Genomic DNA, 23,820 nt, shown 5'->3' on the forward strand with positions numbered 1-23,820 from the left:
AAAGGCTGAGGTGAATTGGCCCCCTGTGCAGATGAAGGGATGGTCCCTGCTTGGCCCGTGGCCAGTCCAGGGCACTCTCTCTTTCCACCTGAGACCTGGCAGAAGGGAGAGGATTGTAGGGAGAGTAGCTTTTGCTATGTGGGCATGGGGAGATGGGGTTTTCCTTTCTGGTTCAGCTTTAGGAAGTTGGCATTAATTGGCCTTAAGTTCCCTGCCCCCAGGTGTTTTCCCTTGATTCACCATGAATGACTTTAATTTCTCTGCCTCCAGACCCCATTCTTCTGCCTCAGTTCAAACAGTCATGCTGCCCTGGATCCAATGCAGGGTTGCGTTAACATTGATGTTCGTTCAAGGCTTTCTGCACCAATGGCCAGCACTTTCTAGTAAGCTTCTCTATATTTTGGGAACAAAGTTATATAATTGCTTTCCTTTAAGAGTCCTCTGGGATTGTCCTCTTTGGAAAGAGCTGTTTCCTTCCAACCATCAGGAACAGTAAGGAATTCCGATTCGTCTTGGTCTCTTCAGCTTCCGCTTCTGGTTATGAAATTCACTGTTTCCAGCCACCTTTCTGGCCAGTTCAGAGAGGAAGACACCATTTTCAAATTGCTTCTGGTGGAGCTGGAAATAAACTTGAAAGTTCTCTTGTCTTTACCTGGCTTTGGTTTGAGGGTAGTAGTGGCTTCATAAAATGAGTTGGGGCTGGGCACGGGGGTTCACGCCTGTAATCCCAACACTTTGGGAGGCCAAGGCAGGTGGATCGCCTGAGGTTCAGGAGTTCTAGACCAGCCTGGCCGACATGGTGAAATGCTGTCTCTACTAAAAATACAAAAATTAGCTGGGCGTAGTGGCGAGCACCTGTAGTCCCAGCTACTTGGGAGGCTGAGGCTGGAGAATTGCTTGAACCTGGGAGGCGGAGGTTGCAGTGAGCTGAGATCATGCCATTGCACTCCAGCCTGGGCAACAAGAGCAAAACTCCATCTCAAAAATAAATAAATAAATAATATTTTTTTAAAAAGAGTTGGGAAATATTCCTTCCTCCTATTTTCTGAAAGAATTTGTGAGAATTGGCATTCTTCCTTAAATATGCAATAGAATTCACCAGTGAAGCCATATAGGCTTAGGATTACTTTTTGTGGTGGGGGTGGCAGGGTGTGGATGGGTGTGGTTTTTAATCACTTAATCAGTTCCTTTAGTTGATATCAACTGTTTAGATTTCCTGTTTCTTCTTGCACCACTTTTAGCAATTTTGTCTTTCAAGAAATGATGCATTTCATCAAAGTCGTCAAATTTGTTAGCCTAAGTTTGGTAATATTTTCTTATTATCCTTTCATTCCTGATACTGGTAATCTGTGCCTTCTTTTTGTTTCTTAGTTCTTTTTTTTTTTTTTTTTTTTTTTTTTTTTGTTTGAGAGAAAGTCTCACTTTGTCGCACAGGCTGGTGTGCAGTGGTGTGATTTTGGCTCACTGCAACCTCTGCCTCCCAGATTCAAGTGAATCCCTGCCTCAGCCTCCCAAGTAGCTGGGATTACAGGTGCCTGCCACCACATCTGGCTAATTTTTGTATTTTTAGTAGAGACAGGACTTCACCACGTTGGCCAGGCTGGTCTTGAATTCCAGACCTCAAGTGATCCGCCTGCCCCAGTTTTCCAAAGTGCTGGGATTACAGGTGTGAGCCACCATGCCCAGCCTCTTTTTGTATCTTGAACAGTCCAGCTCAGGAATCAGCCAACTTTTTCGTAAAGGGCAAGATAGTAAATAATTTAGGCTTTGCAGACCAAGAGGTAAAAATTTAGACTGTAATATAGCTACTTATATATAACTGCTTTAAGTTGTAACCATTTATAAAAGAATAAAAAACAATCCTTGGCTCATAGGTTTGTGGGATTGGGCCCATGGAGCTAGCTAGGTCTGTATAGTTGGCCTAGACACTCATGTAGCTAAAGGTGTATCATTTTAATTTTTCTCTTGTATTGAGTCTGAGTTGTATTATTTCCTTTCTTAATTTGCTCTCTTTTTATCTAGCTTCTTAAGATGTAAGCTTAGATAATTGATTTTGGTGTTTCTTTTTCAGGAGAGCATTTAAAACTAAAATTTTCTCTAAAACTAGTGTACTTACATCACGAATTTTTATATGTTGTGTTTTAATTTTCCTTGACTTAAAGAAAATGATATCACAGGAAGTTGAATCTCTGGATTGCCTTTTATTAAATGGATTATTTAAATAATTAGGACTTCAATACTGTTAAGAGGTTTTGAGAGCTAAGTGGATTGTGTAATAAATTATGAAGTATGTCTTAAATAGTTTTTTTCTCTCAGTTTTTGTTGTAGTAAAATATACATAACATAAAATTTACGGTTTTAAGCATTTTTAAGGGTGCGGTGCAGCGGCATTAAGTACATTCACATTGTTGTGCAACCAGCATCACCATCTATCTCTAGAACTCTTTTCATCTTGCAGAACTGAAACTCTGTACTCATTAAATAATAACTCTCCATTTCCTTCTCTAGTGAGCCCTGTAAGCCACTTTTCTACTTTCTGTCTCTATGATTTTGACTACCATAGGCACCTCATATAAGTGGAATCATGCAGTATTTGTCCTTTTTAGTCTGGCTTATTTCATGTAGCATGATATACTCAAGGTTCATCTGTGTTGTGTAGCATATGTCAGAATTTGTGTGTGTGTGTGTGTGTGTGTAAGAGAGAGACAGGGTCTCATTCTGGCACCCAGGCTGGAGTCCAGTGGCATGAACTTTGCTTAGTATACCCTCAATTTCCCAGGCTCCTCCTGCCTCAGCCCTTTAAGTGGCTGGGAATGTGGGCACGTACCACCCTACCTGGCTAACTAACTTCTCTATTTTTTGTAGAGATGGGGTTTCGCCATGTTGACCAGTCTGGTCTCGAACTCCTGGGCCCAAGCAATCCACCTTCCTCAGCCTCCCAAAGTGCTGGAATTAACAGGCATGAGCCACTGTGCCCGGCTTCCTTCCTTTTTTTTTTTTTTTTTGAGACAGAGTCTCACTCTGTCGCCCAGGCTGGAGTGCAGTGGCACGATCTCTGCTCACTGCAAGCTCCGCCTCCTGGGTTCAGGCCATTCTCCTGCCTCAGCCTCCCGAGTAGCTGGGACTACAGGTGCCTGCAACCACGCCCGGCTAATTTTTTGTATTTTTAGTAGAGACGAGGTTTCACCGTGTTAGCCGGGACGGTCTCGATCTCCTGACCTCGTGATCCGCCTGCCTTGGCCTCCCAAAGTGCTGGGATTACAGGCTTGAGCCACTGCGCCCGGCCTTCCTTCCTTTTTAAAATAGGTTCCTTATGTATTGATGAATATTTTATCAAAAAGTTGTTTTACTACTAAACTGCACATTTAAAAATGGTTAAGATGGTAATTTTTTTGTTCTACAGTTTACCACAATTTTTAAAAATTGTGGAATATCTATTTTTATTATTGGATACATTTTCACAGACTTGTTTTCAAAGACTGTGGTATTTATAAGCAGCTTTAAAAGTAATCCTGAAACTCAGTGTAAAGATAAGATAACTAAAGTAAACTTTCCAGAAATCAGTGCTGTTTAATGTTAGTTCAAGATGTGTACAGAAATAGAAGCTATTTTTGGAAGAGTGTGCATATTTTTCTGTCTGTTGGATTCATTAGTTTTGCTTACAGCTGACAATAAAGATACAGTTGACAGGAAGTATGATTTTCTTCCGTATGTCTATGGAAGAAACAGTATCTTTTGTTGTAAGGACTAAGTCTTACGAATGTATACTGAAGTAAATAGTCACTTCTGTTTTGCACATTGAAAAATTAAACATAATTGTAAATAACTGGTACTGTATGAAAGGGGAGCTCGGCCTTATTTTTTCTTGTTTTGTTTGTTTGTTTTTCTTACTCTTTCTCAAAGTAACTGACTTTCCTCCACTGATTTTGTATAAGGAATGGTGGTTATTGTTAAATGTTCACATAATATGAAAATGTTTGAGGAAGAAGGAAAATGATAGGAAATCCTACAATAACCATCATTAACATTTCATGATCATTCTTTCATACACTGTTTTACATATGTGAACACATATCTGTCATACTAAATTTATTATGAATAGAACTATAGACACCTTTTTTTTTTTTTTTTTGAGACAGAGTCTCTATCGCCCAGGCTGGAGTGCAGTGGCGCCATCTCGGCTTAATGCAATCTCCGCTTCCTGGGTTTAAGCAATTCTTCTGCCTCAGCCTCCTCCCAAGTAGCTGGGATTACAGGAATGAGCCACCATTCCTGGCTAGTTGAGTTTTTTTTTCCCCCCACCCCGTAGAGACGAGGTTTCGCCGTGTTGGCCAGGCTGGTCTCAAACGCCTGATCTCAGGTGATCCGCCCACCTCAGCCTCCCAAAGTTCTAGGATTACAGGCATGAGCCACCATGCCAGCCACTTTTTTTTCTTTAATCTCCCCACCTTATCACTGTTAGCTAGATGTGTATATTTCTGTTTTTCATGAATGTGATGAAAGAGATAGTTTTGTCAGCTAGGAACACTAGACCATATTATATACTTCTACATCTTACTTTCTCTTCATCTACTTCCCAGTAAATTGTGGCAGTCCCTCTAAGTCAGCAGGAACAGGCCTAACTATGTATATATCTCATTGTGTGCTATATCACAATTAATTTAGTAATTTCCACAATGATGAGCATTCCCTTTGTTTTATGAAATTTTGCTGTTATAGACAGTGTATACTTTCCTTCCTCCTCTGCTTCCCTCCTGCACCACACAAATCTTCTATAATTATCCTAAAGAACTGATGCATTTGTTTCTGAGATATGATTCCAGAAAGGGTATTATTGGATCTCAAGAAAAGTATATTTTTTATTTTTAAAGATATTAACAGATTTATTTCCCAAAATGTTTGAGGATCTTTTTGTGTTTATTGACCATTTGCTTTTCTGTGAATTGCCCCATCGTTTATCTTTTTTAGTTTGTGAGTTTCTTGTTTATTATAGACAGTAAGTCTTTGTCATTTTTCCAAATTTTTCTCCAGAATTTTTATTTTTTACTTTCTACATGTTAAGTCTTTTATATGGAGGGATGTGTTTTTTAAGAAGAAAGAACTTTATTTACTAAATTAAAAAATATAGTAAACTCACAGTATGGCTTGTTAATTTAATTTGTATGTAAATGGGTAGTTTTCAAATAATTAAATTCTATTAAAATACATAGAGGATTTCTAAGCTTATTTAATCTTTATTCAGAGGAACTTAAGATTTATTTTTTATTTTATTTTATTTTTTTTGAGACGGAGTTTCGCTCTGTCGCCCAGGCTGGAGTGCAGTGGTGCGATCTCGGCACACCGCATCTCCGCCTCCCAGGTTCAAGTGATTCTCCTGCCTCAGCCTCCCGAGTACCTGGGACTGCAGGCCGCCATGCCCAGCTAATTTTTGTATTTTTAGTAGAGACGGGGTTTCACCATGTTGGCCAGGTTGGTCTCGTTCTCTTGATTACAGGCGTGAGCCACCACGCCTGGCCTCTTTATTTTTTAATAGCAGTGATGAGGTTGATTCAGGCTATTAGAAACCTTCTTTCATTGGTTAATTTAGCAAACATTAAGTGCTGTTGTATGCTGGATACTGGACATTGGAGTAGGCTTTGGAGATTGAGATAAGCATGTTGACAACTTACATTTACTGACTGTTTACTGCTTTCCACGCACTATGCTACGTGCTTGATGTGTCATTCAGTCCTCTCAACAACTTTACTATAATTATCAGCATTTTTTTATGAGGAAGTAAAGTTACTTGCCCAAGTTACACAGCTCATAAATTTTGAATCTGGTGAGCAGTTTGAATTAAAAGCCATTACAATATGTTCCACTGAAAGAGTTGAAATACACAGACAAATAATATTTAAATAATGTTATGCTCGTGGTGTATACAGACTTGGTAACACAGAATTGGGACTAATTAATTCTACCTAAGTATATACAATGAAAAAGTATAGGAATTTAGATGACATTGAGTTTTAAATTTTAAATTGAGTTTTGAAGTACATATGGAAATTTATTCAGCAAAGGGATGAGAGAGGGACAATGGCAGTACAAGGGCACAGTTTACCAGGAACTACTTAGCCTGGCTGGAATGTATAATGTGAAGTGGAGAAAGCTTTGGGGTATTGAGGTTGGGGGCTGCGGTAAGTAAGAGTCATACCACAAAGGCCTCTATTCCTTGATAAAATGTTTAGATTTCATCTTTATCCAGGGAGAAACATGAAAAGGTTTTAAGTTTTTTGTTTTTTTTTGAGACGGAGTCTTGCTCTGTCGCCCAGGCTGGAGTGCAGTGATGTGATCTCGGCTCACTGCAAGCTCCGCCTCCCGGGTTCACGCCATTCTCCTGCCTCAGCCTCCCGAATAGCTGGGACTACAGGCGCCCGCCACCACGCCCGGCTAATTTTTTGTATTTTTAGTAGAGACAGGGTTTCACTGTGTTAGCCAGGATGGTCTCGATCTCCTGACCTCATGATCCACCCGCCTCGGCCTCCCACAGTGCTGGGATTACAGACGTGAGTCACTGCACCCAGCCAGTTTTAAGTATTTTAAAAGATGATACTTGAAATTTTTTTTTTCTTGGGCGTAGCATCTGAAAGCTGGAATATTTTCATTGAAACACAAATTATTGTGCAGAACTACTGATTGATAGCTTAAATTAATGGATTATTTTATATTCTTAATGAAGCTTTATTCATATAACATTTAATAAAACAACTGATTTGAGAGACTTAGAAGTAGAATCTAATAGCCCTCAAATTATGAATGTCTTATATTCCCAATATTTAATTTTATAAATTGTTATATATATTGTTGCACACAGTGTTTCTTGCTTTAGCTAGCTCTCCAAAACATTTGACCATATGTTTGTCATATTAGTGACAATACTTGTCTGAACAAACATGCCAATAGTCTGAACATATCTAAAATACATGCTTTTCAACTCTCTGTTATCTGTGTTTTATGAGATTTTCATTTTGCTTCTCAAGTACTAGTACCATAATTTCTGTTTAAGTAGATATCTGTCAACGTGCTGCTTTGCCCTACAAAGCATTTTTTATCCATAAGAAACAGGGCCTTTGAAATGTGGGTAGTCTGAAATGAGAAGTGTTCTGAGTATAAAATATATACAAGATTTCAAAGAGTTGGTATTTTTAAAATGTTAAATATTTTTATATGTTGGGATTACATGTTTTGGATATATTGGGTTAAGTAAAATATTATACTTGTTTCTTTTTAACTTTTAAAATGTGGCTACTAGAATAAAGTTAAATGTATAACATGTTACATTTTTATCATTCAGTACTGCTGTTTACAGATGTTTCAAAATTATTTAGGGAACTCTAGTTCTCTCATGTATAGTCCCAAAGAAATCTAAGTAAAATGAGAGACCAGTAACTCTTAAAAAAGGAATTTATATTTTTTTTTTTTAAAAAAAGATACTTTTATTGGCTGGGTGCGGTGTCTCATGCCTGTAATCCCAGCACTTTGGGAGGCTGAGGCAGGCAGATCACACGTCAAGAGATGGAGACCATCCTGGCCAACACAGTGAAACCCCCTCTCTACTAAAAATACAAAAATTAGCCGGGCGTGGTGGCACGTGCCTGTAATCTCAGCTACTCGGGAGGCTGAGGCAGGAGAATCGCTTGAACCCTGGAGGCGGAGGTTGCATGAGCCGGGATTGCGCCACTGCATTCCAGCCTGGCAACAGAGTAAGACTCTGTCTCAAAAAAAAAAAAAAAAAAAAAAAGATACTTAATGAATTCAAATCCCATAATTGAAGACTTTCTGTGATGATTTTTTTTTAAGAAATCTACTCTTTGGGCAGGCGTATTCTATCTATAAGTTGCTGCTCTTCTTCGCAGCTTCTCCTTTGCCTCTGTTCCTGAAACCACGCACAGGATTTCTTCTGTAGATTCTCATTGGTTGCAAGGGCTTTGGTGCTAAGGCAGCCATATGTATATAGATTAGATGTTTGTAAGTTGTGACTGCCTATGGTGGAAAATAACAGCAACAATAATATGGCATTGCTTCCCATACTACCACAATGAGTAATAAAACATTTTGTAATTCATTCTGTAACAAGAGCAGCAGATCATTTATCATGGATTGCCTAGAGAAACCTTTTCAGGAGGATTAAATGTTCGCACTTCATTTAGGAACTGCTTTTAGTAGAGCTGAGTTGGGAACTTAGTTTTTGGTTTATTATTGCTAAGGTTCTAAATGTTACATAGAAATTTTCTCTTTGTACTAGATTTACAGATGAAAATAATTATTTCAGAATCATTTCCCTCATTTTTTATTACACATGTTGCTTTATGATAAAAGCAAAAAATATAAATTGCTATTCTAAACTTGGGGATTTTACTTTAGTGATTGTTTTATGTAATACCCAACTAAGTTTGTATATTTAGAAATCCAGGAACAATGCAAAAGTTTATAGTCCCGTTAAATAGCTGGAATCATGATGTTATATTTTAAGCAATCACTGCTGTTCTCATTCATAACAATGAGGATCTCCAGGTAGTTTAGGAAATGCTATTTTTAGAGCATCAACCCTTTGACTAACCCAAAAGCAGAGGAGAAACCTAGCATTGTCACTTTCTTGATTTGCCAGGCTTTTATCAGTTGGTCTATCATTGTATTTGAAAGACATTAATTAGGAGTTTTTGTTCTACTATTTTAGAATTTTTCTGACTAATATTCCTTTGACTAGTTTGAATAACATTGGATCAACTCAGATGATGGCATTCTTATGTTTTGATTAGTGTATACATGGTGTACATTTTTTCTTTTACTTTTCACTTATCTGTTCTTTTATTTAAAATAGGCTTTTTGTAGACAGCATATTGTTGAACCTTGCCTTTAAAAAAATTGAATCCGACAATATCTGTCTCTCTCTTTTTTTTTTTTTCCTTGAGACTGGGCCTTGGTCTGTCCCAGGCTAGAGTGCAGTGGTGTGATCTCATGGCTCACTGCAGCTTTGACCTCCCAGGCTCAAGTGATTCTCCTGCCTCAGCCCGTCGAGTCGCTGGAGCTACAGGCACATGCCACCACGCCTGGCTAATTTTTGTATTTTTTGTAGAGATGGGGTTTCACCATCTTGCCCAGGCTGGTCTTGAACTCCTGAGCTCAAGCTGTCTGCTTGGCTTGGCCTCCCAAAGTGCTGAGATTACAGGCGTGAGCCACCGCTCCCACCCCAGTATCTGTCTTTTAATTGCTGTTTAGACCAGGGACCAACAGACTTTTTAAATAAAGGACCAAATGGTACATGGTTACAGGTCATACTTGTCTGTCATGCAGACATTCGACTATGCTGTAACATGAAAGCTGCTGTACAGTATGCAAATGAACCAGTATGTCTGTATTCCAAGAACACTTTATAAAAATAGGCATGGGCCAGATATGGCTCCAGGACTCTAGTTTCCTAACCTTGGCTTAGTGTAATATGATCACTGCTGTCATTGAATTAAAATCTGTTATCCTTCTGGTTGTTTTGTGTTCTATCTGTTCTTTGTTTTCCCATCTTTTTCTGCCTTCCTTTGAATTAATATGTTTTGTGATTCCACTTTATTTCCACTATTGGTTTATTATTTGTACCTCTTAAGTTTTACTTGTTACCTTAGGTTTACAATCTGCATCTTTAATTAACATGTCTACATTCAAATAATATTATATTACTTCACATGTAGTTTAAGAGCCTTAGAACAGTGTACTCCCAATTCTTGCCTTCCATTCTTTGTGCTATTATCATATAATTTTATGTTATTTTCTCTTTAAGTCCCACTAATGTTTATACTTTAAATGATTCTGTAACCACCCTCACTGTTAAGATTTTTCTAGGTTTGTGACAGTAAGTTACAAGATTCATAAATTTGCACTGTTTTACAGGTGGAGAATTAGGAATATAGAGACAATAAGAAAAAAGCGTTAGCCTGACAAAGTCAGAGTGCTAGAAGAGAGCTTTCAATAGCTACAGATAACATTTCCTCTCATTCTTACCATTCAGTGTTTTTCTTTAGTCATTACCTTAATTATAACTCTTACTTTATAAGAAAAAAAACTAAAAAGAAAAAAACACTTTTATTTTAAAATTTACATTTTTCTTCATGCACTATATAATAAACACGGGAGTCAAATACTTTTTTTTTTTCTGTCTGACAGACTGAAGATTGTCATCCAGTTTTTACATTCTTGATTCTGGGGTGTGTATTTCAGCTTTGAGTGTTTCAAGCAACAGATTTGTTGATAATTTATGATTCTTTATAATTTCTAGGTGCATACATAAAATCAGTCATGTTTTAGTATGCATTTCAAAGACATAAAGCTTTTTTTTTTCTTAAGAAATACGGAGTGTAATATGTTTACTATAATTAGCTGATTTTCTTTCAAGAAAGTTTGTGGGGCTTTTTTTTTTTTTTATAGTATTTGTGTGGAAGTAATCGAAAAGACAACATATTTATTGATCCTGGATACCAAACATTTGAGCAAGAATTGAATAAAATACTGCGAAGCTGGCAGCCAAGCATACTTCCAGATGGTAATGCTATTTTGAATAAAGGTGTTGCTCTCTTGATATTAGGATTGTTATTTTTACAGAGTATGTTTGAAAATATTATAATTAAGTCACTTAAATTAGATAACATTTTCTGAACACTTACTCTTGAGCTCATCTGCCTTTCATCTCGTTGAATTAGAAACAAATGTGGTCAATAACTAGTGTTTATGAAGAACTTTGTAAGAAATGTAATCTACTTTCTCTGGAGTATGAGACTGGATGTTCATGTCTTAAGCCTTCCAGTGGGGAGCTTCTGATGTAAATTTCTCTTAAACCACTGTTTTCAATCCGTGAAGAAAATGTGTATGTATGTGGAGCCATCAATTTTTTTCAGGAATTTAAATTCCTGAATTTTAATTTTAAAAGGATTTACACTGTTTTCTGACCACTGTTTGCTTGTCCTACTGAAGAACAGAAGTAAACATCCAGTCCCTTATCCCATAGATAATAGTTCCATAGTAGCCTCTGTATTGTTAAAGAGCTGCATAGGTAATTCTAAAATTATTCTAGTTGATCTAATATGAAAGGAGAATTGGTATAGATTTGTCCTTAAATTAATTGTGTCTGCTTCTAGATGGTTAAATGAAAACTTTTATTTATTATAATTCTTTTAAAATAGTTCTCTCTATTTAAGGGTCAATATTCTCTCGAGTTGAAGAAGACTATCTCTGGAGGATAAAACAACTAGGATCACACTCTCCAGTAGCTCTTCTGAATACACTGTTCTACTTTAACACTAAGTATTTTGGCCTGAAAACAGTGGAACAACACTTAAGACTTTCCTTTGGCACTGTGTTTAGGCATTGGAAAAAAAATCCTTTAACGATGGAAAACAAAGCGTGTCTTCGATACCAAGTGTCTTCCTTGTGTGGAACAGATAATGAAGGTAGTGTAACAGATTTCTATTTTTATTTTTATTTTTAAATTTTTTTTGAGACAGAGTTTCACTCTTGTTGCCCAGGCTGGAGTGCAGTGGTGCAGTCTCGGCTCACCGCAACCTCCACCTCCTGGGTTCAAGCAATTCTCCTCCCTCAGCCTCCTGAGTGGCTGGGATTACAGGCAGGCACCACCACGCCTGGCTAACTTTGTATTTTTAGTAGAGACAGGGTTTCTCCATGTTGGTGAGGCTGGTCTCGAACTCCCGACCTCAGGTGATCCGCCCACCTCAGCCTTCCAAAGTGCTGGGATTACAGGCGTGAGCCACCACGCATGGCCCAGATTTCTATTTTGGGATTGTCTATGGTAGGGATATCCAAACCTTGCCTTACTAAAGACCACCTGGGTCACTTGTTAAGAACCTAAGGACTGTCAATTTTATAAAATAAGACAACCTATGTCTTAAGATGTCTCAGTTCCTTTTGTTTGAAAAATTGTACATTACCAGAAGCCATAACTTAAAACTCCAAGGGGCCCCTGGTCCTATTCTTTGGTATAACAGACACTAGGAGTGATGTTTATATCTTTCTTCAAGATTAGTTTAGGAGGTTTATTTCACTTTTATTTTTTAAGATAAAATTACTACTGGAAAAAGAAAACATGAAGATGATGAGCCAGTATTTGAACAAATTGAAAACACAGCCAATCCTTCCAGATGTCCTGTGAAAATGTTTGAATGCTACTTGTCTAAAAGGTGAGTGTTAATGATACTTAACTTTTAAAAATGTTGGTAGAAGTTGGCTGGTTTAAATTTAACATTACCAAGAAGTGACTTTTTTAGATGGATTCTTTCTCAGATTTCTTCTTTCTCAGTTATACCCCCAAGTTCATTCAGTTATAATCTTTTATTTTGAAATACCCAGCTTATACATCATATTTAGAGTTTAAGCATATGTTAAGAAATCACTCTCTACTAATGAAATTTCTCCTGCTGTCATTTTCTTTTGGAGATGGGGTCTTGCTCTCTCACCGAGGCTGGAGTACAGTGGCACATGATCATAGCTCATTGCAACCTCAAACTCCTGGGCTTAAGCGATCCTCCCACCTCTGCCTCCTGAGTAGCTGGGACTGCAGGCATGTGCCTCCATAGCTGGCTAATTTTTGTATTTTTTGTAGAGACAGGATCTCACTGTGTTGCCCAGGCTGGTCTTGAACTCCTGACCTCAAGCCATCCTCATGCCTCAGCCTCCCAAAGTGCCGGAATTACAGGCATGAGCCATTGCGTCTGTCATTGTCTTTTAAATTACAGCAGTTCCAATGACAGCAAAGCAAGGGACACAAACTTTTTCTTAAACGGTCAGATGGTAAATATTTTAGGCATTTGGGCCTATAGAATCACTATTGTAACTAATCGGTTCTCTTGTGACTAGAAAGCAGCCATATACTATATATAAATTCATGGCATGTGGCTGTGTTATAGTAAAACTTCACATAAGCAGGTGGCTGGCTGTAGTTTGCCAATGCCCGGTGTGAAGTTATGCTCAAAGGTAGTATAGATAGAAATGTAAGTGAAGTTTTTACATTTAAGAGAAAACAGTCAAGCAGGTATGAAAAATGGAATCATGTTCTGGAATTTTTTTTCCCTCAATCTCAGACCAACAAGCATTTTAAAAAGTTTAAGCCAATAAAACGTTTAGAGACCATAGATTATTTTATGCTTGCCTGTTGTTTTAAGTAAGCACTCTCTAATTTGCAGAAGGTCAGCATGAATTCAAAACGTACTTCCCTGTTTAAACAAATTTATAAATCACAGGTCCCCAGGATGGCCCTCAAGAACTTGTAAAAACAATAGTATCATGTATAGGATGATATTAGTACAAGTTGAATGCGCCTTATCCAAAATGCTTCTGACCAGAAGTGTTTTAGATTTCAGATTTTTTCGGATTTTGGAATATTTGCATATACATTATAAGATGTCTTAGGGCTGGGACCCAACTCTAAACATGAAATTCATTTATATTTCATATACACCTTATACATGTAGCCTGAAGATAATTTTATTTATGCATAGCCTGAAGGTGATTTTATTTTCCCCTTGGGGTTGCTGAATAACCTGTGTGTTATGTGCCTGTGTTTTGGGCGCGAACTCCTCACATGAGGTCAGGTGTGGAACTTTCCACTTTTGGTGTCATTTTGGCGAAGAGTTTCAGATTTTGGATTTTTGAATTAGGGATGCTCAGCCTGTATTTCTCACCATGGTTTAGGGTAGTCCTATTTGGCTGCAATAGTGTCAGGGTCTTCAGTTGGTAGTAACTATTTGTTAGTAGGAAAGTCCTATCTCACTATTACCTTGTTGGTATTTTAAAAATTAAGTTTCTATTATGTAATGCTGTAAGAAGTTTTTAATTTTATGTGCTGCCATACATATTTCATCAATTCTAAGACATTTTCACATTTCACTATTTCTGAAACTGGGATGCACAGTTTAAATTGTTGCATCTTGAAATCATAATTGGCAGTGTTTCACTTGCTTAATGGTAGCATTAAAATAATGAGTGGTGTGTCTATTGATAGTGTCTTGGATTTAGTGAAGTAGAATTAAAATTGTGGTGGGAAATAATCTCTATCTCAGAAAATAACTTTGAGAATATTTTAATGACAGAATAATGGAGACAGTGGGGCATAGGGTCTGGTCATATAACGTGATTAATGGGGTCTGAATTATTCTTGAAAAAAGAAAAAGTTGTGGAAATTTTGTGTGTATTTTGTGAAATTGACTTTTTCTCTCTTTCCTCCCGCCTCCAAAGTCCACAGAATCTTAATCAGAGAATGGATGTTTTTTATTTGCAACCAGAATGCTCTAGTTCTACAGATAGCCCTGTGTGGTATACGTCTACTTCACTGGACCGAAACACCTTGGAAAATATGCTTGTACGGGTTCTTCTAGTAAAAGATATTTATGATAAAGACAATTATGAACTGGATGAAGACACAGACTAAAAAGGAACGTTGCAGAAGCAATCGGGATAAAACAGCATTAGATAGTCATGCTGCTAGATCTTTATTATGGAAAACATTTCAAGTTTACTCCTTCTGTTTTGAGTTTTGTAGCAGTGTACCCACGCTGGGTATTACCATGTAAATAATCTGTGAGTGAAAGTTGCCATTATTCTATGTAGTGGTTTTAGGATACTTAACAAATACATTCAAATTCTTTTTTTATTATTATTTATTTGATTAGGTATGTTTGTAACTTTTTACATTACAGAATATGAATGAGAATGTGCCATGTATAATTTTTTTCTTGTAGTAAGAAACATCCATATTGCACAACTCTACTGTTGCAAAGCTTCCTTGGAAGGGGGCTCTTTTACTGGGTTCTTAACCAGATGGTTGTGTATGGGTAGCACTACTAAAAGTTTAGAACTTGCAGTGTCTTTCGGAATTTTTAAAATAAACTGTAAACTAATAGGCTGGGATTTTTGTTTTGTTTTGGGGTTTTGTTTTGTTTTGTTTTACATTTTAGTTACTGAAGCCTTACAAGGTTATGTAGAGAGATACCATCTTCTGTACCAAAAATAGACAAGAGAATGCTGTCAATATTGGTGTACTGTAATGTGAATCTATACTGGTGAAAACAATTTTTTGTTCCCCTTATTAAAACCTTAGTGTCCTTTTCTCATTTGTGGCTTTCTGCATCACCCAATCAATAAAAAAACAAATATATATATGTATATATATGTATGTATGTGTGTGTGTGTGTATATATATATACATATATATATATAAATGATTGTAAGTTGAAAACAAGATCATCAAGACATTTCCTTTGTAAAAATGTCTGGTGAAAGTATAAAATTCTGTTTTCTTCTATGCCAGCCATAAGTATCTGAAATCCTCTTCATTTATAGAGGTTTGATTTTTATTTCTGTTTTTCCCTCTTAAGGATACAGATCATGCTGCAATGTTACCTGTGTAGTACTCTAAAACTTAGCAATTTTATCAGAATTCTTGTGCCTGTTTACATTGGATAAAATTGTTTTTAGAAATTCCACTCCTGAAATAGTTACAGAAAGTCAAGCTATGTTAAATAAGATAGGATCACATTTTATTATGAAGATTACCAGTGTAGTAATTCTGATATTGCAAATGATTGAGGAACAAAGAAAGAAACTAATAGAGAAAGTCAATCTCAGAGGAAATCCCATTTAATGTTAGATTGTTTGGCTTTTGAAATTACTTCTTATAGAAGATTGCATTTAAAAAAACAACTTTGTGCTTCTGCATAGCAATTTATCCATTCAGACCTTTTCTTTTAGAATAAGGAAACTTAAAATCTACTTTCTAAAGACTGAACAAAGTGCTAGCTGCAAATTATCTTGAAATCATTTGGCTGTTTTCTAGCATGTGTGTAATCATGTTTTCTTCTGATTCCTGAATGACCATGGTAGCATTAGTGTTTAGAAATTGTTCAGGGGAAAATTGAGCTATTTTCCGTAGTGGCTAGCAATTGCTACACATCCTTAGATACTCCTCTCTCCCATAGGATAAATGTTACAGCACACAAAAGAAATTTTCTCAGTTCTGATTTGGAAAATTTCACAGGTGTCATTATTGTATATCTAAGCAATAATTATCTGAATGTTTTGGCATAAAAAATTACTTTATAATGTTCTAACTTGTTTTATAAGTTGAATGACTTTTCGGTCCCTTGATTTTATATTGTTGAGTGATAATCAGACTGATAGTAGCAAATCTGATAATACATTACTAAAATAGATTGCTGATTGTCTATTTAACGAAGACAAGTGGGTAACATTTAAAATATATAATACAAAAATTTCCTCTAACTTACCTTTTTCCAGAACTACTTCTTTAAGCACTTTTCCTATTAATGCCTATTGTTGATTAAAAGGTGGTTAATTCTAACCATCTTTTAGTCTTCAAAGTGGTGCTATATTCCATCAAGAGCAATAAAGTTTTTCCCAGGTGTCACTTATTGTATATGTTACCAAATACCATGAATTTCTGCCATAGTACTACTATCAAGCACCTTGTCTTGCTATTTACAGTTTCTTCATTTGTATATTTTTAGCTTTTCTAAGTGGAAATGTCTACATAATTTTGATCTTGACATGATTGAGGATTTAGAGCTCTTGTCTTTGTCTTGATTGCAATCCAACGATAGATTAACTTGATTCTCAGGGGGAAAAGAAAAAGAAAAACTTATTTTATGAGAATTGTTTGTTCTGTGAAACTCACTTCACCTAGAACACATTTCATTGATTCTTGGATCTTAGTTTATGTGGTCATAGTTGACTGCTGAGAAAAGGACAATGAAATGATAGCAATTTCCTTTTGCTTCTAGGTGATCTCTGATTATAGATAGCATCCTGTAAATATAACTTTATTGTCTTGAAATGTTTATTGAAGATGCTATATTTTTCTGTTCTGTTTTCTGAAGATTTTGCCATTTAAAATGATCCAGTGAAAAATATTTATCCACATTGAAGAAAGTGGATTTCCCATGCAAATTGAATCTTCATTAACACATTTTAAAAGGCTTTACTGTATTAGGTAACATAGATATTAAAGGATTTTTCTAGGCAAGAAGCTCAACTTTTTTTTTCCATAAAAATAATTTTTGCTTAAATAGTAACTCATGGTTTTCTTTTATTAAATGGGGTTGTTGTCAGTATGTTAAACATTGAAGTAGGAGGAGGATGCATATTGTACTGTGCATTCAAATTTATCACTTTTTTCTGGCAGACTTTCCCTTTGTCCTTTCTAGTTATGACTTGGGAATGGGGTAACTTCTTTATGCATAGTATTAAGGGTTATAGTATGAAGAAATCATAAAATTGCAAGTTTTGGTTTGCATTACTCTAATGTGGGTTCATTTAATCTGAGATCTTAAATATTTTGCAGCCTTAAATCACTACAAACATTTGCATTTTTATTATGCCAGTTATTTCCAAAATGTATTGTTATACATGTCACTTATGTTTTTAAGCTAATATTGACTGTAGGATAATCTCCTTGTTCCCCTCAAAATAGTCATGAAAGTGTACATGAAAATATTTTTAAAGAATAAATTTCTTTAAATTACATACTTTTGGATTTCCCCCTTAATAAGCCCCTTACTCATGTTTAGAGAAGATTTTGAATTTCATTTATTCCATTCTACTGTGTTCCGAGGATTATATCAGTTTAGAAGTTGATGTCCAGAACAGGTTATCTGTATCAGTTTGGATCTGAGAATAGAAACAACCTACAGTGCTGTCCCAATTTGTACTTTTTTTTCTTTACTCGGAAGTTAGATGTCAGAGTGACACCTCAAATAAGTGTGATCCCCTGCCTTGTAATGAAGTGGCCAAAGAGAGGGTCCCTAAAAATCTGGGCAAGTGATGTCCTAATTAGTTACTGAGTTAAAACAAGTTCATGAATTTAGGCCTTTTGGGAAAGAAAGAGAATGTAAGATTTAACCTGTAAATGTTAAGAATAGAACCAAAGAGAGGGTCACAGACCATTAGTTGTTAAGAGGTATCAATCTTAACAGCATATTTTCTCTTGTGCAATGAAAAGAACAATTGTAGCTCTTTTGGGGATCTTAGGTCTTTTATTCTTTCTGGATGGCTTACATTGAATCCTTGTGATTTATTTAAAGACACATTTTTCCTGGAGAGGAGAAAGATCTTCTCTAAAATAACCTTAACACTGAGAACATATTAGGCCTAATTTTAAAAGTCCAATTCAGATAACTCCTCAGAAGTAAATGCAGCACACTAAAATTCACTATCACAAAACTTAGTATTTGTTATATGTTTCCTCTGTGCTAAAAGGCTGCTGCTAACCATGGTAGTTAGGGAGGAAGAGAAAGTAAAAGACATTAGTGTTCAAAAACTTACATCTTTGGGGGGTAAACGACATATAGTACATTTAACTCCTAGGGAACTTAGAATATTTATGGTAGGATAGAAAGAGATGATTGTGGACACACACAAGTACCCCAAAAGGCCATTATGGTCTAGAATAGGTTTCATAGAGAGGATTACTACCACCTGCGATTATATGGTATATGAAACATGAGATTTTGTAACCTGGACATTGCTTTTAGCTCTGTTGGAAATGGTCAGTAGAGCAATTTCTGAATATTTTGATGGTACGGTGTTGATGGTATCAGTCCTTTTCTGTGGCTTTCAGCCCAACTTAATACAAGAGGAGTTAAAAATAGCACCCAAAAGGGGTAGCTAGAGCACCCTCACCATGCACTAGAGATAAATCTAAAAGGTGTTCAAGTACATTGAATCAAGATGAGTAATCCAACTTCTAGGTTATGTAGGATGGATGGAGCACACAAATTCTTGCAAACATTGTAGAGGTTTTTTTAAACTTCATCCACTAAGGATTTTTTTATAATAATTACTTTTGAAAATAAAATCTCAACTATTTTCCAAGTTATGAGTGTGCTGCTCTTAACCCTGTAAGTGAGATGAAATCTTCCCATTTGGATTACATATTTGTAGTTCTATATCGACATCAGCAGATGGCAATAGTATACAGCATGAGCCTTCCATTGCTTTTATTTCTTTGTTTATAAGTATACTATAATCCTTCATCTGAAATCCTTAGGGTTTTAGAATTCAGAATTTTCCCCTTTTCAGAGATAATATATATAATGTAGATTACATAACACCCTCAATGGGGCCTGGGGCAACACCCCATAATCAAACATTAGTACATTCATAGTAACTGGGATTAACTATGTAAGGCAGTAAGCTGTCTTACATAGTTTAGGTCAATTTTTGTCACAAACTTATGGAAAAACTAGGTTTTTAGAAATTTTTTGGATCTCAGAATTGGTGATTAGGGATTGCTGACCTCTATAAGGAAACTGGTGTCAGGTCTAGAATTTTCCTTCTAATGAAATACGTAGTCATTTTTCCCCCTTTTTAAATTGCTTAGCTTTGGTAGAGGTAACTGAAGGCTTTCTTTAGAATTCGTGTATTAGATTTTAAGAAAAATGCATGAAATTGTTAGGACAGGCATAAATACAAATGGCAATTCTAGAGCCATTACGGAATTTTGAAACACTTAACAATTGCTTTCTTTTACTTTTCATCTTGCCTCAATACTTGTAGCATTACAAGTATTCCACGTAAATAAACGTTTATGAAGAGCTGCAGTCATGTCATGGAGCCAGTCATTTATTCATTCAACAAATACTCAGATTAGTCTTCCACACACGATTCCAGGTGCTGGGAACACAGAATTAAGACCCAGCCCTTCCTCTCAAGGACTTCGCATAGTTTGGGAGAAATGGGAATGGGCTGGAATGTCAGAATAAGATGGGCACTTAGGCCTTATTGAGCATGATCACACTTGTATTTTGAAGTAAAATACCCTGATCAAGTAATTTACCAAGAAGCTACTTTTTGTGACACAGCTCCGTCTCCTGACTGCGGTTCCAGACTTCACCATTACACCAGTCTATTCCCATTCTGGAAAGGGAGAGGTATCAGCTCTTAGGGGGCAGAGATTAGCAAATTGAAAAATAGCAGTGAACCAGATGGAAGGCTCTCGATCTTTAGAGGTTATTAATCAGTATTTGTTCGTTCAATTTTTAACCCGTCACCTTGCTGTAAGAGCAGAACATAATTGGCTGGAATGTAATGTAGGGAATTTTTCCCTGTTGGATCCCTAGCACCTAGAAAAGTTCCTAGCACCTATTAGGTGTTAATAAATGATTGTTGAATGAATCAATGATTACAAGTACTTTTAAGAATTTTGAAAATAAAGGAACCATTGGAAATATGACCTGTGATCAAGGAAGAAATACCTGTTTTTTGGTGTGCCTTTGAGCACTTCCCTTGCGTTTGTGTGTGGGCGTGTGTCCTGATTTGCTCAGCATACTAGTATCGCTTGAGTTCCTGTAACCTTCCATTTGTGAGAGCCAAGGAGATGAAGATGTAGGACTTGATGGTTTGTAGTACTGCTCAAAATAGTAACACTTAAAAATCACTTGTGAATTTCGTTAAACTGGAGGTTTCTGTTCTGCCCACTGGAGATGGGTTTAGTAAGTCTGGGTGCAAGTCTCCCAGAGAGTTGCATTTTAAACACCTTGGCTAAAAACCCAGACCTACAGTCTAAAAAGTGGTCCATCTACATTTTAAAAAATTAAATAGAATTGCATGGAATAGAAGATAAGGCATTTTCTTCATGCACTTTATTTTATACTCGTGTGCATTGGTTGGCAAATGTAAAACACTTTTATGGTTCTCAAAGTGTGAAAGCCTTCCCCTAGAAGACTTAACTAAGAGCAACTCCACACCACATACAGAAGGATTTGGTGTTAGTCTGCTCCTCCCATTTTGTTTTCGGATGTCAACGTTTATCTACACTGAACTCCAGAAAGTTGTGAACTGTGGGGACATTTGCTTTTCATTTCGCTGTAATAGGTAAGTGGCTAATCAAAGGTAGTGTGGTGTAGTATTTGAAACATCCGTTTCTCTACTCGTTTGCCATAAGTTTGAGGCAAGATTTTTTTTTTTTCCTAGAGTTACTGTGAGAATAAAAGCAATAGTTCTTGGAGTGCTTTTCTGTGTGCCAACCCATGATGTATTGTTGGCATCATTATCCCCAGTTTAAAGATGAGCCAATGCCTAAGGTCACACAACTAGGAAGTGGCAGAGCTGTGATCCACATTAGGTCTTTGTGTCTAAAAGCCCACATGTGCTCTAAACTACTTGGCCATTCATTTCTGTGACAGACTGAAATAGGTAGTTCTTCCAGGCTACCCCAGTCATCCACGAACCTCTTCTCAACTGGTAGAGCAAATGTTTAGTAAGCATATGCCGAGACAAAAATAATAGGTGAGCCTGCAGCAAAATTGTGGAAGATAGCAGATGGATACATGGAAAGGAACTTAGCAGAGCCAGTCCCAGCCTTGCTCTGTACACTTGCCCTGCTTGCCCCAACTGCACATCGGCAGCTGGGTGCCGAGAGGAACACACCTGGCAGCTGGATTGCTGTCCCATACCTTTCCGGCCACACATGAACACTTCTCCCTTCTTTACACTCGGGTTGGTCAGCTTTTTCTGTAAAGGCCCAGAGAGTCAGTATTTTAGGCCTTGGACACCAAGAGGCAGCATTGAGGATATTCTGTAAGTACTTAGAGGAATGTTCATATTATTTTTTAATTGACAAAATTTGAAATAATTGAGTATAATTTTTCTTAATGGAGTCTATTAAGGAGAGAGATAGAATGCTTTTTAGGGGAATGTTTCACTTAATTGGAGTTCAAAGTAAGTAGTTGGCTATGATCAAAATTGATTGCAAATGTTCATCTGTTAGGTTTTAATGTATTTCATCTTTGAAAATGTCTTTTCAGGCCGGGCGCGGTGGCTGACGCCTGTAATCCCTGCATTTTGGGAGGCCGAGGTGGGCAGATCACGAGGTCAGAGCGAGACTCCGTCTCAAAAAAAAAAAAAAAAAACAAAAAGTCTTTTCACGCAGGCAGATACTGCCAAACACTGATATCAGTCCATGTGCGTATGATTTTAGTCAAACATATTCATCACTTAGAAGGCATTTGTACAATTCTACTAGATTGTTCTCTTGATACTTACCTTTCAGCATGTTACTGTGTTGCAGATTAATCACATTCAGTTAAAGGTTAGATGTGATCTCCTCAGTTTCACAATTAAATGGATTTTGTAGTACAGAAATTTCCTTCACACTTGCATTGAGCTCTGAAAAACTGCTGGAACTCTAGTTTGAGACTGGCAGTGTGTCTGCTCTCAATGTGTGGGGATGGGAATGCCATTGCTTGTAACTTTTGACAGCATGAGAACTGCATAAGCAGCTTGATGTTACTTGTGATTCAAGCAACATTAGTTGTCACTATTCACTGAACCTTACTGCAGTATGTTTTGCATTTAAGCACTGTTTTGCCTTGTAATTTTAGGGTGAATTCATCAAGAAACGTTATCAAGCTTGCAACAAAATAACTTCCAAAGCTATTCAGTGTTGAATAGTAGTGGTTGAGTGTGGTTTATCTCATTCAGAACAATTGCAGTCTTTGCCCTGAGCTCAAAACATCACAATAAAATTTGATTGCTGCTAAGCCGTTGACCTGCTGTGTGGTAGGGCAAGTCACGATATTCAGCTGTGCTGTCTGACAGATGTTCACGGAATTGACGATGGTTAAATCCATGAAAGTGAATGAAGTTCGCCCTTGACACTACTGGTTCAGTAACACGTGATCAATTCACGTATTTACTGCAAAGCACTGCTGATAATACCATGAACAACTTTAGGCTTTATATATTTACATTTCAACTAAGACTTTTTATGCTTCATAATTTTGCCACCATTAGTTGCACTCAGCCAATTCTATTTTCAGGTTTTCTCCACTTTACCTACAGATCTACTCATAGATGCTAATAATTCTTCAGTCACTTCAAACTCAGAATGAGACACATTGAAAAGACACCTAAGCAGTGTCGGTAAAAAAAATCAAGAGCAAAGAAAAACACTTGAAAACATCTACCTTGTTTTCAAAATTTTAAATGACTCTTCAAGTTTTCAAGCAAGTCTTTTTGCCAAAAGGCCAGTATTCTTAAACAAGCTTATTTTCTCTGGATACATTTCTTTGCCTGCTGCAATCAAATGCAGTTTAATTACTATTGGGAAGCGGTTTTCCTTGCTTGGCTAACAAATGAGCCGCTGGAAACTTACTTTGGTTGCAGCCTCATTTGATTTTTTTATTTTTTGAGGAAATTGTACTGGAATGAGAGGTTCTGTTTTAAATTTTCTAATTTTTCTGACTGCTGCTCTCCTGTGAGTTGGACATACCGTGAGGAGGGCTCAGTCTGGTCATGTTGATGGACCCTGTTCTTTAGCATCGCTATCGTGTCATTTCACAAGAAACACAAAACCAGCTAATTCAATAGCAGAATCCAACTCCACTGTGCATTAACAGTGGGACACCCAGAGAACACTTTAATTGCTTTGACATGGTGAGTTCGCACTGTGAAAATAAGTTGTTGGTGTGGCAATGTGCATGGCACTGGAAACACTGATGTGAAGCCCCCACTGCAGTGGGCTAAGCAGCAGCACAGAGCTGAGAGTGCCACAGGCTGCTCCGTCACAGCTCCTCAGCCTTGTCCTTGTAGCAAAATAGCCACCAAAGGCCATAAATAAGTGAAAAAGTGTGTCTGTGTTTTAATACAGCCTTATTCATGGAAATATTTGAATGTTACATGCCACAAAATATTTTTTAAGATGTCTCCATTAAAAAGTGCATAAACCATCCTTAGCTAGTGTGCCTCGTAGAAATGGGTCGTAGGTAAGAC

At 36.9% G+C, this 23,820-nt stretch overlaps 1 protein-coding gene across 10 annotated transcripts in view; it reads left to right on the top strand.

Annotated features, from left to right (window-relative positions):
* The window catches only part of ZMYM2 (zinc finger MYM-type containing 2), a 124,287-nt gene extending 109,145 nt beyond the window's left edge, over window positions 1-15,142 (top strand). For all 10 annotated transcript variants that reach the window (XM_063697172.1, XM_055360115.2, XM_004054214.5 and 7 more), the window contains 4 exons: window positions 10,456-10,570; window positions 11,223-11,474; window positions 12,098-12,218; window positions 14,272-15,142. In XM_063697172.1, the coding sequence (XP_063553242.1) occupies window positions 10,456-10,570; window positions 11,223-11,474; window positions 12,098-12,218; window positions 14,272-14,464 (681 nt within the window). In that variant the 3' untranslated portion in view covers window positions 14,465-15,142. The remainder of the gene's footprint in view (window positions 1-10,455; window positions 10,571-11,222; window positions 11,475-12,097; window positions 12,219-14,271) is intronic.
* Window positions 15,143-23,820: the final 8,678 nt, after the last annotated feature.

The sequence above is a fragment of the Gorilla gorilla genome, chromosome 14 (genome assembly GCF_029281585.2).
Source record: "Gorilla gorilla gorilla isolate KB3781 chromosome 14, NHGRI_mGorGor1-v2.1_pri, whole genome shotgun sequence".
In the NCBI taxonomy this organism is placed as follows: Eukaryota; Metazoa; Chordata; class Mammalia; order Primates; family Hominidae; genus Gorilla; species Gorilla gorilla.